This window comes from Aquila chrysaetos, chromosome 1 (assembly GCF_900496995.4).
Source record: "Aquila chrysaetos chrysaetos chromosome 1, bAquChr1.4, whole genome shotgun sequence".
NCBI lineage: Eukaryota > Metazoa > Chordata > Aves > Accipitriformes > Accipitridae > Aquila > Aquila chrysaetos.
This window is the reverse complement of record NC_044004.1, coordinates 77,826,225-77,841,982: the sequence shown is the minus strand read 5'-3', so window position 1 is coordinate 77,841,982 and position 15,758 is coordinate 77,826,225. Positions and strand designations below refer to the sequence as shown.

The window sequence follows — 15,758 nt, the reverse complement described above, 5'->3', positions numbered from 1 at the left end:
CCCAAGCAGGCTACAACTGCCTGTGGGGTTAGGACTATAACGATTGAAGGTCTTTTTTTATTTTCTTTTCTATTAATTTTTTTTTTTTTTACTTTAAATGAAATATAAAGGGAACATACTTGTAATTAAAACTTATAAATGAAACTTATTCCAGATGAAAGTGAACCTCTTATACTTAAATATTGTTATAATGAAATGAAATCCAGTCTACTTAGTTACTTCTAGGTCTGTAATACTTCCAACTTAAACTGTACTTGTTTCCCTGGTAGACATGATTCATTACAGTTTTCAACTTGATTAACTTCTAGGAATGTGCAGAGGAGAAATGCTGAGGAAAACAGAAAGAAAGGAAATGGGAAATTTACTGCGCATCAGGTGTGTGTTTGGGTTTTTTTTTTAAGGCAATGTCTGTGTTAACAGAATAGGAGAACTCTTGACGTTACCATCCTTCCTGTTTTAGCTAGGCGGTGCCAGGGCCAGGTGAAAGCAAGGTCTAACATCCATCTTTCATGGACGTGTGTCTGGAATTAGTTGCAGGCAGATGGAGATGCACAATGGATCACCACCTGGGTACCTAAGGATTTGGAGATGTGCTTGGGGAAAGCCCTCTGGAAGAAAGCCTGTTGATTCCAAACTCGTCTCAGACTGGCTCCTTTCTTCCTTTTCTCTCCTTTCATTGTGTTTCATTTTTCTGGGCCTACTTCAGTAACTTCGGGAGGCTGCAATAATAAGAAATTTGGGCAAATGGAAGAGGCTGGTTGCATGACTGTGGAGGATTAGGATGTTTCTTCAGCAGCCTATAGCCCATTTGTTTCAAAGTCACTTGCTGACAGCAGAGTACTGTTTCCTGTTTTCACAAAGCTCATCTTCCCTTTTTAGGAAGCTTGCTTAGAAGTTGGAGGCCCCTCAAGGAATACTAGAAGTTCTTTTATTTTTCTATGCTTTTCTAATGTCTTAAAAACCAAAAGACATGAACCGCACTTAATCAGTGAATTGACAGTTGGCAAAACACTGTTTTGGCCTGGAGGTGACTGTAAAGCTAAATATTCTACCCAGTCTCTGAATATCCCAGACTTTCCCAGGTTTCCTCTGGAGATTTCCCTTCTGTAGTACTTGAATTTTGCTCTTGAGGAAACAGGGAAGATGGGAAACAATATAGTGGGTAATAGCTCATACAGGTGCATACAGAATACAACAGCATCTAATTGTAGGGTGCTGATGGAGGGAAGGATTTAGGATTATCTTCTTTCAGAGTTTTTCTGATGACACAGGCAGGAAAATTCCCTGTTATGGGGAATGTTTCTTATCTTAGCACTGGTTTGGTTGTTGGTGGGGTTTTTTTTTGTTTGTTTGTTTGTTGTTTTGTTTTTTTTAATGAATAGCCAAAATATTTAACTGGTAACGTACAAGATTTGCATCCTGTATATCTCTCCTAGACTATTTAATAACATCCAAGCCTGTAGTATCTGTAGTGGTCTGAATTAATAATATGCATTGAAGTTGTATCATGTATGTGCCAGAAGTTAATATGGCCCAGTGTTTTAATAATGATCGCTTAGGCCTAGGTATGCTTGCTATGCCTTTTTGATTTATGACATACCTCTTTTGTTGTGAATGCATGTACATAGAGGAATCAATTAGTAATTGTGGATGACAGTTACGCAGCTCAAAAGAGGAATCATGCTTGTAAGCAGAAATAAGTACGTGATGTAAAAGGTGTTGTGATTTTGAGGGGGAGAGGGAAAACTGCTGTGGGGAAAAAATAGTGATATTGTGCTGATTATGTAAACATACATGTCTCTGTAAACCTAGTATATTTAGTAAAGTTTGGGTTTTGAAGGCCCAGTAGCATTCAAGGGAAAAAAAGTTCAAAGCTAAGATAAGGGCCCGCTCTGCTATCTTCAGAAATGACAATATTCTCACTGAATTAATATTTCAGCAGGGCATACCTGTGTGGAAGAGCCTGCTTTTTCTACCTGGCATGGCAATATCTATTCTGCTGGACAAAATGCCCCACTGATAGAATTTCTGAGTGAAATTTGATATCTGGGAAGATGCTGCAATTATTATTTTTCTAGTAATGCTATTGGAGTAGATTATTATTATTATCTTTTAATGCTGTGGAAAACCTTGAACTGCTGAAGCGATATTTCACCAGAGTTTGTGAGGGAAGGAAATAAAACAGTGTGACAGTCAATTATGATCCCAGCAGTTGGACTGAAAAGACGGACTTGGCAGGTGCTCCTTGCTGACAGGTTACCCCTACAAAGCCCTGACAGAAATGTCAGACTCAATAAAAATCCTTCAGACTGTGTGAGCAAGGCGACTCTCATGTGGGAGCGTGCTGGCAGGGGGCTTTGGTATTTCAGGAACCTTTTACCTCAGTAGTTTGTGGAGAAGCGGAGAGTCCTGCCAGAAAGGTCTGTTTCAACCTATATTAATTTTTTTGATACCAACCATTTTGTCACGTCAATGAGTTTTACATTTGTTTTGGTAGGAAATTATTTCCAGAGATTCCAGTAAAAGAATTATTTGAGATTATATCACGTCCACAAGTATTTTTAAAATCTGTAAATTTTGATTATGATTGCAATTCTTTTGTTGGGGGGGGAAAAATAATAAAGTCAGCTTTTATCTGTATGTAAATCTTGCCTGATACGACATTTTGGAAAAGAAGGTGGGCTGTACTCCCATCTCGCAAAACCTGCATTATAGATTTCAGCTGTGTGGAGATTAATCCCTCTGCAGTAATTTATCCTGGATACTTCTCCTGAGGTCTGCCTCTTCGACCTCGCAGATCTGCCTGAGGTAGGGTCATCTGTGCAGAAATGGGGCTTTTCAGGAGAGGGGCCCTCTCAGACTTCCTTCTGGTTTTGTAGCTCCACAGTTGCTGTGAATTTAAGAGTGCTCAAAATGCTGTTTTGTAAATATTTCTTGCATTTCTACGTCTACCTTTTAGCAGTGTAACTAAATTAAAGTCCTGATTCTGAAGCTAAGGTGTTCAGACAGGCTTCAATGCCATTGAAGTCAGTGATGGGATGGAGAGTCACTGGTTCTCCTTTGCAGGATTTAAATGGTGATGGAGACTTAAGTACGCTTTCCAATGAAAATGACATCTGGTGTTCTGAAAAAACATTCATTCCACTGGCTTTGGAAGTGTTCTAGGTTGTCAGATGATGCAAGTGTACGTTTGCATTAGCTCGCAGTGGTGATGCTTACCAAATTTCATCATGAGTTGAAACCGTAATGACTACATTCTCAGACTGTTTTGAGTTTTCAAATATTAAAAAAATCTGTTAGATAAAGGGGGAGGGGAGGGGAGAAGAAAAGGAAGTTAAATAAGTAAAAATGTACAAACCAAGAAGTCAGTTGCTGTCAAAAAAATGCCTATAGCAAGAAGGGTAACAGATTTAAATCTGGTGATTTCATACATCTGGTTATGTCTGGAAACAAAATCTCCTCGGCTTGAAGAACTATATAAGCTAGTGAACTGTATGTACTCCTTGATGCAGTGATAGAATCAGGCTGCGGTTGCTTTTATATCCCCAGGAAGAAGTATGAGAGTGGTTTAAGATGTTGAAGGGGAAATGTTGGTGCCCACTGAGATCTGAATCCAGCTGGTTAGAGTGGTCATTGGATAAGGCCAAAGGAGATAAGAAAAAGAAAAGGTGCTATGGAGAGTCCTCACCTGTTATACTGAATTTGGAGCTGGGGCTTACAATCTCTCAGTTCCATCAGACAAGGCCAGAATTAATTCGGATTAATTGTGAGGCTTTGGTATGCTGTAGAATGCATGTTTTATTCTGTCAAAATATGTATTGGAAGTGCCTTTAGCTAAAATAAAATACCAAGAACAGGTTTTGTTTTTCATATTCACCTTCAATAGTCTGCTGTAATCCATGGATAGTCTTACCTTGACAGGCTTTTGCCATTCAGGAAGTTTCTCTGATGGTCAAGTGAGGTGCCTGTTCAGGAGTGCATGTGTGCTTGGTCTGAGACTGGTGGGACACTTGCAGGATTAGCTGAAATATCACATAGGGGAGGATATCCGGCTCTAACTGATGTAATAAACTAGTAAGCAAAGACATTTTTTGCCTTTAAGACTCCTTCGTTGAGGATTTTAAAGAAAGAGGGGTTGGCAAAAAGATTAAAATAACACATAGCCTACAGACTGATGTATTTCATTAGGGCAACACAAGAGATTACTTGAAATTCTCAGGCCCTTATGGAGCAGCCAGACTCCTCTTTGCTCACACATTTTTTTATTTTGAAGTTCAAGGTATTTCTGGTTAGGGCACGGCTCTTGCATATGCGCACCCGTGCACACATGGCCCTGCATGGATTATGTGAGGGGCTTAATTCTGACTGCCTGGATTTGCAGGTGGCGTGTTGACAGGAAATTAGTTTGTACCAGGACGTGCCTTTTGAGGACTATTTCCATGCAGTTGTGATGATGATATCAACGTGTGGAGGTCAGGTGGGGGGGGGGGCGAAGGCAGCCCCTTGGCTGGAAGTTGGTTTTGGCAGTGTCTCCGTGGGACTGGAGGGTTAATCATAATTTGTTTCTCTGGCTGCCGTTTGCGTCAAAAGTCTGGGCAGCCTTAATGAACGTTGCCTGTGTTAATTTGAAACCCTTGCTGGGAAATCATGGGAAAATGGAAAAACGCATACTTGCGTGTCACCCTTCAGATTAACAGCTTGGGCAGCGCTAGTGCTCTCGGAGCGCATGGTGTGGCTCTGATGCAGCTCCAAGCAGCTGGTAAAGAGATCTCTCACTGTAAACCTGTGCCTGCCTATGATTTTTATGGGGTATCCTGTTAAGGCAAAAGCTAATTTGCTGTAGACTGTGCTAAAAATGGTGCATCATATGACAGCTTAGTGAACTATGTAAATAAAAGCACTGAAATTGGAAATTCCTGGTGCCATAGGTCCCAGGCACCTCTTCATTTGATACTATTTTTACTATTGATATTTTTTGCATGCGTGGTTTTAAAATTTTTTTTACTCCACTTTTAACAGGTAATAATAAAGCCCCTAATAATGTACTGGTATCCCCCTTCATTGTTTGACCTTTATTATGCCATCAGTGATTGCTTAACTGCAATATTCTGATTATGCCCTAATTGCATGAAAGTCTTGGCAGTGTACATACCCCTGTAACAGTGGGGGTTTTCTTTAGAATAAATATTTTAATTTTTTTTTTGTTTCTTTTCAGTCTGAAGCTTGTAAGAGAAATGTTTATATTGGGAAAAGATGTAATATCCGTTCTAGCCACCTCTCTTTAAAACCAAATATTTCTTCTTTGTATCCTTTTAAAAAAAAAAAAAAAAAAAGAAAAAGTTTAGCATCTCCCCCAAGGTGTTCTAGCTTCAGATCCTTTCATGTAATGTTAACATTTTGGTCCCAGTCTTACAATTATTTTTTCCTTTGCTTAGCTTTTTCTTGTGTGCAGTCTACTGGGTATAAAGTTGAGTAAATGTGAAACTTATGCAAGATGGGAGGCCTGAATCCCTACTGAGACTAGCTTATGTTACGAAGTTGATTTTAATTTCCTTTAAGCTCTGTGTCCTTCGAAAAGCATTTACTATCCTTGTCTAACACCTGAAGCGTTTTATCATGTTCAGCCCTCTATAAGTCAATGGGACCATGACCCAGGGGTATGTTAGAAATGTTCTAATATCACATGGGAATTTCTAATGCGGCTGCAGCAAACTGAAAAGCTGACGACTAGCTAACCCAAGTCCCTTCTCTAATATTTCTTAGCAACCTAAATATTCTGTTAGCCAACATTTATTATAGCTCCTCAAAGATATTTTCCAGACTGGGTCTGATAAGTTAACTGTTCTGCACTGGAAGATTACAGGACCAGTTGCAGAATAGGAACGTTAGAGAATTTATTTGGAGGAGATCTGTACAGCAACGATGGGGTCATTACTGTTGCTTTGGCTGTGGGGCATTAAGGAAGCACTATGGTTGCATGAGTGCTGGTGGTGGATGGCAAGTGCTGCAGCAATATATGTGCGTAATAACTATGCAACTATATGTGTGTATTCTCTATCTGTTGGAAATAATTGGAGCACTTATATTTTAAAATCTAGTATTTCTTTTTGGATACCAGTGTTCGACAGGGTGATTGTACTGCATTTGTGTGTATAGGTGCCTGTATATCTCTATAAACATTTAAGAGTACTTTTGGAAAAGGACTTTCAAAAAATTTGAGGTTAAAAAATTATCTTAATTCTCTGCAGATTTGGGGTGACAGTAGAAAAATGTACGTTGCAGGAAGAAACCCGGCCTCATTTTAAGCATCAGACTTCTTTTTGCTTCTTAGTATGAAATTAGAGGGATCTGGAAGAATTGGAGAGATTAATTTTTAAAAATTGTATTAAAAAGGGCCTGTTTAAGGGTAGAGAAATTAAGCCCTCCCATGTGCAGTGGAGGGGGGAGTAGCCCTGGAAGAGCAGTCCCATTGCTAAAGGAAGATGTAGGTGCGTGTGTGCCGTCCGCAAGGGAAGGTTGTGTCGTAAACAGTGAAGCTTTTGGCGTGTGCCAAGAGCGGGGCTCCTGGTTTCTGGCAAAGGACGGTAAAACCTGCATTTTTGGCACTATCTAGCAATCCCCAACCACTTTGCCCAGCCTGCTTCAGCTTCCGTGTACCTGCTTAGCAGAGGGAACTTTTGGGTCGAGCTGCTGCCTGCGCTCGCCCCGGCCCCCTGTACTTTATGCATAGAGTTGGGTGCTACAAGGAACACATATACATCATTTGTGTAGTGCATCTGCCAACATGTGAGCGTATACAGGTTTCTGTGTATGGTCCTAGTATCTCCTAGGTCTAGTATCCTTTCAAAAATAAAAAATTACATAGTGTGTGGTTGCCTATTTTTTATACTGTTTCAGAAATAAAGCCTCTTTATGCAGAATTAGAAGGATATTATAAAGAACACAACCGTTCATGAAATGTACTATTTATCACAACATACATGCTTGGTCTCTTGATTTGATTTATGCAACGTCTTCCTTTTCTGCATTCTTTGTTATACGTGTGAATATATGTACACACACATATATATGTATGCGCACACATATTTATGTGTCAAAGAATTGCCTAGGAAGAAGGTAGTACATAATTTCATTATTCTTTTTAAAATATTAGATGCTTTAATGAAAATAATAGTTTATTTCTAAAATGCTTTTTGTTACATGTAATTAAGAAATTTGAGCAAATTTTCCATAAACTTCAAGGTTACCAGAGTTAATTCCAAACTAAAAAAAAAATAAAAAAATGCCTAGAATAGTTTATGCTTTGTCTGTTTAGGTTTTTCACATATTGGTGATTTCAAAACTGGAGTTTTCTGTTTCTCTTCCCCCCCCCTCCCCGGTATCTGGAAAATCAGCTGAGTTGAAGGACTGATGATACTATTATGAGGCGGTTGGTCAACACTCAGTTTCTTCTCATTTGATGGGGAGAACACAAAAATGTAGAGCAACTCTGCAAAATACTTAACTACCTGATGTTTTTATACTGCATAGGGTGGTGTAAGCACTGACTTGGATGGTCCTAAAAATGAAAGCTTGTCTGACTAGTAAAGAAGCTGCATGACTTCAGTTATCTTAAAAATGTTTATTCCAGACATCCACATTGTGTTGAATTCTTTACAACCTACATAGCACGGTAGTAGGTAAAAAAACCTCAGTTGCTTTACTGAATACCAAGAAATCTTTTGAAGGACTAATTCTCTGATTTGCTTTTACTCACTTCGTATGACTGATACTGTTTCAGGGATTGAACGTGAAAATAAAAATCAGAAAGAATTAAGATGAAAAGATGGATCCCTGTAAATTGAAAAGAACAGTATATTCTTTCCTTTCTCCAATTTTCTAGGAAGGGGAAGCTAATGCTGTGACTTTTTTTTTTTTTTTTTTTTTTTTTTTTTTTTAAATCAGCTCTTCAAGTGCTGGAAATGTAGCAGACCGTGTCTTGGCTCAGTTGTTAACGGAAATGGATGGGATAGAACAGCTGAAGGACGTGACAATTTTGGCAGCTACAAACAGACCGGACATGATAGACAAGGTACGAATAGATGCACTGTCGTATATCCTGTTCTCTTGAGAAGACCAGATTTTGGTATAATTCCGTTCTCTTGTACTCTCCAGACTGTTGTCTAATCAATTTAATGATTAAGAGTAGAAGTTTGAAAATGAAGATAGGGCAAAGGAAAGGATTATGGTGTCCGTGTTTCCCCCCCCCCGAATTTTTAACAGAAACAAAATGTTTTGTGATAGCCTTAAGTATCTGTTTCCTAGAAGAAATTTTCCTTAAATCAAGCTCATTGAACTTGTGCAACAACATTTCTGTCAAACTGCTGCTGTGGTTTTTGCTTCTGTTGTGTTTGTTTATGCAGGAGTTTGCTGGAGTTTGTTGGTTTCATTAGTTACTTCCTTTCAAAAGATTAAATATCTCCTGGTGCCATTAGCCTGCTGCCAGCAATACAGTTTCCAACTGTAAACAGTGCAATTTCTCCTTAGATCCTGCGGCAGCTCCGCTGGAGCGACAAGAACATTTCAAGTTTGTAAAAAGGGGAGGGTTGTAACACTTACTGCAGAAAACCTCCAAACACAAAACCAACCCAGCAGCCCTCTAGAAAATCCACTTTAAAACAGTCTACCACTGCTGTGTCTTCTCACAGCTAAGTGCAGTAGACGGACCAGTCTGAAGTGATTTCCTTTAAGATATGTTTTGTAGTGTTGGTAAGGTTCTTTATTCCACAACTTTTCACCTTTACAACGTTAATGAATTTGATGACAAGTTAATGAAATTTATTTTTCCTGATCTTTTCTAGGGTTTCTTATAAGTTTCTTAAATATTTTTAATGCTAACAAGTTCTCCCATTTTAAACTGTTTCTGAAATAGTCTTTTCTGTTTGTCTTGGAGCATTCAGACGCAAATACATACAAAGCACACTCTTTTAAATTAGTGTTCATATACACATGAAGTCTTAAGAAAAAAAGTTGTATTTTGGCTCCAGAACACAGGCTCTTCCCTTTTGAACTGGAGGAAGCCACACAGCTGATGGTGTCCTGACAAAGGCTTACTTAGAGCTTACTTACACATTATCTGTGTGCCTGCCATGCCAAAGTAGAGCTAGCAGAGTTTTCAGTAAAAGATGGTAAAACTCATCAGTGAAAAATATGCTTGTGCAAAATTGAAATTTTCAAGATTCCAGTTTTGTCAAATTGATTTCAGTTTTCTTTAGTGACTATTCTTCGGGGTCAGACTAAGCTGAATTTGAAAAAAATTCTGTTTGTTGAACAGAGAGGAGATTTCCTTCTGTGTCAGTTCAACATTGTACTGTGTTATCTCCATCACCACCTGGTAATTCAGTTCTCTGTTATTCTCCCATTTGCTGTATTTCTCTTGGGCCCACAGTGAATGCTATTTTCTTACATTTTAGTTTTATTTGAAATACTGGCTTACTGGGACAGTATTTATTTGAAATATTGGCAATATTGGGACAGTACTACCATGTATTAGGGGTGTCACCCTGCAATACCAAGAACTTTTAGATAGAACCTAAGTTACTAGATCAGTGCCAACTGTACCTACATCACTGATGCAGATCTGGACCTCTCAGCCTCGGACTGCAAGTTTTCATTTTAATATGGTGGGTAAAAATTTGACATCTTTTGTGCATCTGAATTTTATGGGGTGGTAAACTGTTAAGAACTAACAGCACAGTTTTGTTTAGATGACAACATCTCTTATGTATTCTTTCCCCAAGTAAAGCTGATAGTCTTGACTCCAAATGTAAAGAAAAGGAAAAAGTTGTATCAGACAGTGCCCCCCGCAGTAGCAAGCTGTGTGACTATAGGAATTTTGTTAGCAAGAAGCCATGAATGGATATTTTAAATAAAAATCTAAAACTGTTTTTACCAAGATATAATGGGAAAAAAAAGTTCTGGTATCTTTGTAGAAAGCATTCACTTACAGAATAGCAGAGCAAAATTTCACCAATCTGGAGGAATGGGATTTTAAACTGTGATTTAAAGGGACTGGAGAATCTCATTTGAGTTGGTATTGCTCACATCATGCTTCACCCAGACCAGACAGGCTATACCAGGCCACCACCTTCTCCTGTCTCTATGCAATATTTGCAGTGCACGAGTTGTACTTTTTTTTTTCCCCTGGAAGAAAGAAGACTAACACCAGAAAGCACTTGTATTGTGAACTTCACTTAATGGAAATCTTTCAGTATTGGCTTTAGTTTACTTTGTGATCAGTGATCCCTTGGAAAAGGTAACATTTTGTTAAATCAATTTAATATTTTATATGGACATACCGGTTCAGTTATGTATTACAATAAAGGAATGTCATGTTTTCATAGGTGTATGTACAGTAATTTTTAATGCATGAACTTCACATATGGTATAAAAGCACAAGGCAGTCTGTTTTCTCTACTTCCAGAGACTGGGAAGATATCTGGTATACTTTTTGTGACTATCTTTTAGCTTTTCAAACCAAGAAATGCTTGAGGAATATATGCTTTGTAAGTTTTATATTACATGCCTACAAAATTGGTAATAATCCATTCAGCATCTTCATTTATGTGGCTGCTTCTTAACTGGCAAATATGTGATGATTAATCTTTTGTAATTTGAAAACAGCACATGGGAATATCAAATGTAAGGGTACTCCCCTGAGCCTAGTGCAGACTTCATCATCCCTGCAAACACTACAGTATGTTGCTTTTGGGTAGTGAATAGATTTTGAGTCAGACTTTATAAAGTTATGTTTAATGGTAAACTTGTTTTGACTTGTTACAAATGTCCATTAATAAGGTAATTTCTCTAAGATGTCATGATTGTATTGAAATATTATTCCAACCTTAAATTGTGTCCCATGTTTGTAGCACTTAGCTACTTTGCATCCCATTCATGTGATGCTGGAAATACTTTGGGTTAGTTTCAGTTTTTCATAAGAAAACAAAACGGGCACATACTGTTTTCAGCCATGTATGATACAGAAAGTGATTTCTCTTGGAAGGGAAATATTCTGGAACAAGATGTTCTGAACATTCTTTGAAAGTGATACAGAGACAAAACACTCTGAGTCAGTAATAATAGTAAAATCTTCCCTTTTATTCTTCATTCTATAAGTAGAATTGATGAGCAATAATTGGTGAAATGCTTTTTGTTTTTGGTAACTTACCCACTGAGGAGTGATTTTTCATACCTAAAATATTTTACAGTAACTTTATGGAGCTGCTTATGATTCAAAGCTTGTCTGTATTTTCCCATGTATCAGTTGGCCTAACAAGAGAGATCACTGACCCCCCAAAACCTCACATAAAATATTTTGAACGCTGTGTATAATGTACTTAGCTTGAAATTAAATGTTCTATTCAGACATATATGTGGACAAGTTTTCAGGTGTAGTCTGACAGATCTCCGTGGAAGAAAACCTAGACCAACTCATCAGGTTTTGTGTGTCCTTTTTTAGTGGAACCTGTTTTTCTAGCCTTTTAGTACTGGGCTTACTTCTTGGGTGAGAAGGGTGACTTGCTATCAGTACCTGCTCACGCAGATATCTTTTTTTCTCTTAAGCAGTGTTTCAATCTCCATTAGCAAGGGTAAAGAGAAGGAAGAGAGACTGTCAGATCAGCAGGGACCTTGGTGAATGTTTTAGCACAGGAAGCAAGATGCATGTTGCTGCGGCATCAGATAGTTTTACCTCCTGCTGGGTCAAATTTGAATGTCAAACACATTAGCTGTGATGTAAAACATGAGGCGCTGAGTGAAGTGATGGCCTGTGGTATAGGATGACATCCTGGTGCTCCTGACAGCTTCACTTCTCCTTATCGTGGGGTGCAGAAAAGATGTATCCTCAAATACGCTATTTGCATAAGAATGACAGGATGTGATAGGACAAATGAAGATTAATGAGATGCTGTGCTGTCAACGTTGCCCATTGTCTCTAGATTGATGACGGTCTGGATTTTGTCCGTGTTCATGGGCTTCAGCGTAGTTTAAACATGGTATGTTGAATACAGAAGAGCTGATTCTTTACGAATGTTGTTAGTACAGGAGGGCTTGGCTCCTAATTTCAAAGCATCTTGCATGTTGGTATAAGAACACGTGTTCAGCGTATTGTGCCAGTGCAGAGGATTTTTGCTGCCTCCTTTTGCATATTTATTTTGCCTTTTAAAAAATTCCTGCTCCCTAGCCTTCCTTCTCACTTTCTTCCTCTTCTATCTTCTCTTCATTCACCTGCAAGTTTTGCTGTTCCTTAGATAAGGTCTGTTGGCTTCACTGTATTAACCACTGGGTTTGAATTTAGCTTATTTGGTTTAAGAACCACATGGATACTACTGAGATCTCTGTTCTGCTTATGTGAACAATATAAAACAAAACTGCAGCCTATATTCTTCCTAGCAACTGCCAAGCATGAGGAAAGGGAATAAAGCTCCCTTGCCCCGTCGTTCATTTGGGTTTGGAGGAGTCTTTTGGGCAGAGAAGTGAAACAGAGGTTCATCAAGTTGATCTGACCCTCCAAATGTTGATTACTGTGTAGTTATGGGACAACCTTAATTTGAAGTGGCTTGTTTTGATGAAAATAAAAAATGCATGATAGAGCCATTTGGCAGAATCAGTAAAGAAATTATAATTTCTTGCCTGCAGCAAAAGTACATAATCTTTCCTCTTCAAAAACATCAAAGTTCTGTCTTTCTGCAGGCTTATGGAAGAAATTCAAATATTTAGGTTTTCAGTTTTACAGGTTAAAAGGAATAGGAAAATCTTGCATATTTATTCATTATTGTCTGGAAATGTGTATGTGCTGTTATAAAGCAGGTGATGCTACAAGCATATGTAGCAGGCAGATGCAGTGGCACAAACTTAACTCACTACCATGTAATATATTTTCCTATTTACATATTTGCCTATTTGTGATTTCCATTTTGGTCAGATATATCTTACTAGAGGTTCTTCCTATGTTACAGCTTTGACTTGGTAGGATTTCAGTTTTCCCGAATATGGAACTGTAGAGTTACAACCCACATAATCCATCAGTCATATGCTATGTTTCCCTCTGAGACACCCCTCCAGTTGATCAAAGATTATAAAATACTCTAGGTTGGAAGGAGCCCCTGGGGGTCTTCTGGTCCAGCCTCCTGCTTCAGCAGGGCCAGCTTTGGTGTTTGGTCAGGTCACTCAAGGCCGGTCCAGGAGAGTTTTGAGTTTCTCCAAGGATGGAGACTTCACAGCCTCTGGGCACCTGCTGCGCTGTTTGACCACCTTCACCGGGAAGATTTTTTTTCCTTATATTTAATAGTCTAGCTTGCCGTAACTTTTGTCTGCTGTGTACCTCTGAGAAGTGTCTGGCTCTGTCGTCTCAACAAACCATCCCACTACTCCCTGCTGCTTTAGATGCGTGAAGACAGATAGAATTGTACATGGAATTGTGAAGGAGAACTGTGATTTTTTTTTTTTTTTTCTTCTTTTCTTTTCTTCCCCTGTCCCTAGTACTCCGGTGGTAAACCCCCTAATCAAGCTGTGCCTGAAAGAAGGCCCCACCTATGCTGAACTGCTTTAGGACTCTGGAGGAGGAAATGTAAATATCTCACTTTTCCACTCTGCTCTGCATTGGATTTAGCTCAAGGATCAGCAGTCAAGTGTCCCTTAGACTTGCAGTGATACAAGATGAGCAGGGTCCCAGGCAGAGAAGGGGGATATAATATGTCTCTGGCTGTCATTTCTCAGCATTGCTTCTGTGCAGATTTCATCCCGATTTGGAAGATGGGATACAAGACTGGGTGCTTTTTGGAAGGAGATGGTGCTGGGACACTTATTGCTTGGCAAAGTATTTTATGACAGTTGAATATATTAGTACTAAGTAAACACTAGTTAGAGTGAAATCTTTTTATATACTTAATTTGGCACTGCTAGGTTACTGGAGATGAAGTCCTGTCTCGGGACTGGTAGAGATAACTAACAAGGAAGTTGCTAAACTGCTTTGCTTGCCAGATACCATATTACTGAAATCAGTCTTCATTTGTAGATGGGCTTTGTAGGCATCAGGAGAATAGAACAGGTGGGAAGGTATTTCAGAGTAGGAATCAAAGTACGTAAATGTCTCTCCACACTGCTGAACCATTAATTATTATTTTTTTACTTTAAATGCTGAAATGCCTCTCTGCTTGTCAAAGGGCACTCCTCATATTCTTGTAAAGCCCTGGGATTAAAAATAGTGAGATTTTGTGGGTCTCCTTTTCAGTCAGAGAGCACCTAGAGTACTTACATCATTTTGCCCAGGTGCAAGTATGGTTCTTTGAAATAACAGAAGATGTGGGATTTCTTTTGAAGACAAGATTGTTCTGAAGCATATAACAAATTTTCAGAAAATGAAGCTTTAGGGAAAAATGATATCAAACTACGTGCCATTGAAAAGAAGATCTGATATTCAAAAATAGTTTCACAATCTTGGCACCATCACATTTTCCATCAATTGGTTTTCTCTGGTATGTGTTTGGGTTTTTACCCTTAATCTTGTTAAACTTGCAACTCTGACTAGGGCAAAGAGGTGCTCTGGAAAGTAGCTGTTTCTCAAAGATCTAATTTTGCCTTTATTAATATCAGATATTTACACTCTAGGGTGATTAAGAGCTTACGAAGTTTACTTAAAAAAAGAAGAGCAAAAGAGCGAATGAAATGATTTAAAAGTTGTCACACATTCTTTTCACCTGCGAAACTGAAATGACTAAATAGACACAGTGGATGAGCACTGCTGTTTACTGGCCTAGACTTCCAAGTTGATGATTTGAGGCTGGATTGCATAGTGAACCCATAGTCCCGAAAGAGCCTGACCGCTCTGTTTGAAGGCAGAGGTAGTTTCTGTGTTCACGTACATATGTATGAAGTTTCTCTTTAAGTCAAGAACTAGGTTTTAAGATTCACCTGAATCTCTCTCTCCCCCTTCCCCCGCTTCCTTCCTCACTGATGAAAACTTTGTTTTCTCAGGAGTAGAGCAAATAAAATATTTCCAGGTGTGCAAAAGTGATTTTTGTTTCCAACTATTCGATTGTCAGAGTGTGGAGGGCTGAGTAGTAAATCAGCCTTAAGGCTGCTACGGTTTTAAAAAACAAAATCTTAGTGGTGACAGCTGAAGAGCACAGTGACTTTTTCACTCAAGATTTATTACTTGCCTGAAAAGAAGGGTTGGAGGGAAAACTTGCTGGGCTGCATATTTTCTCCTTTAACAGATATACTATAGGGCCAGGATAAGTTGGCTTTATTTTGTCTGTGAGAACATACATCCAAACAAGGTATGTAAAAATACAATAGTTTTACTTCAAATAGAACAGAAAAGTAAATATGCCTGCTCTTATTCTTTATAACGGAAAGCATTCTTTACATCAACTCAGTCATGTATTTTAGCATCACTAATACTTTCATAAACTTCTCTGCAACATATGCCAGAAAACTTACTTGAAGGTATTAAAGCATATTTATTTCATTTGGAAAAGTACAAAGATAGGAAAGTAAAGGCCGAGGGCCAAAGTTTGTTCTTATTCATACCTCCTAGACTCACGAAGTCCAGATGAGGAACACAACGTGTTAGAAAGCCTCCATATTATCAACAAAGTGGGAAATTCGAAAGGCTGTCAGATTAATGTTTGTTGTGTAAATACCATCCCTCAGTTCAATGAGTCTGTAACTGTGATACCAGCTGGGTGTTTTTGGTTTTTTTGGGTTTTTTTTGTGTG

The 15,758-nt window shown here is 38.6% G+C and overlaps 1 protein-coding gene across 5 annotated transcripts in view; it reads left to right on the top strand.

Moving 5' to 3' along the window:
• The window catches only part of SPATA5 (spermatogenesis associated 5), a 231,720-nt gene that overhangs the window by 55,133 nt on the left and 160,829 nt on the right, over nucleotides 1–15,758 (top strand). For all 5 annotated transcript variants that reach the window (XR_005933346.1, XM_030019427.2, XM_030019407.2 and 2 more), the window contains exon 14: nucleotides 7,945–8,071. Coding sequence is in view for 4 of the 5 variants with exons in the window: in XM_030019427.2 (XP_029875287.1) it covers nucleotides 7,945–8,071 (127 nt within the window). In the remaining variant the exon portion in view is untranslated. The remainder of the gene's footprint in view (nucleotides 1–7,944; nucleotides 8,072–15,758) is intronic.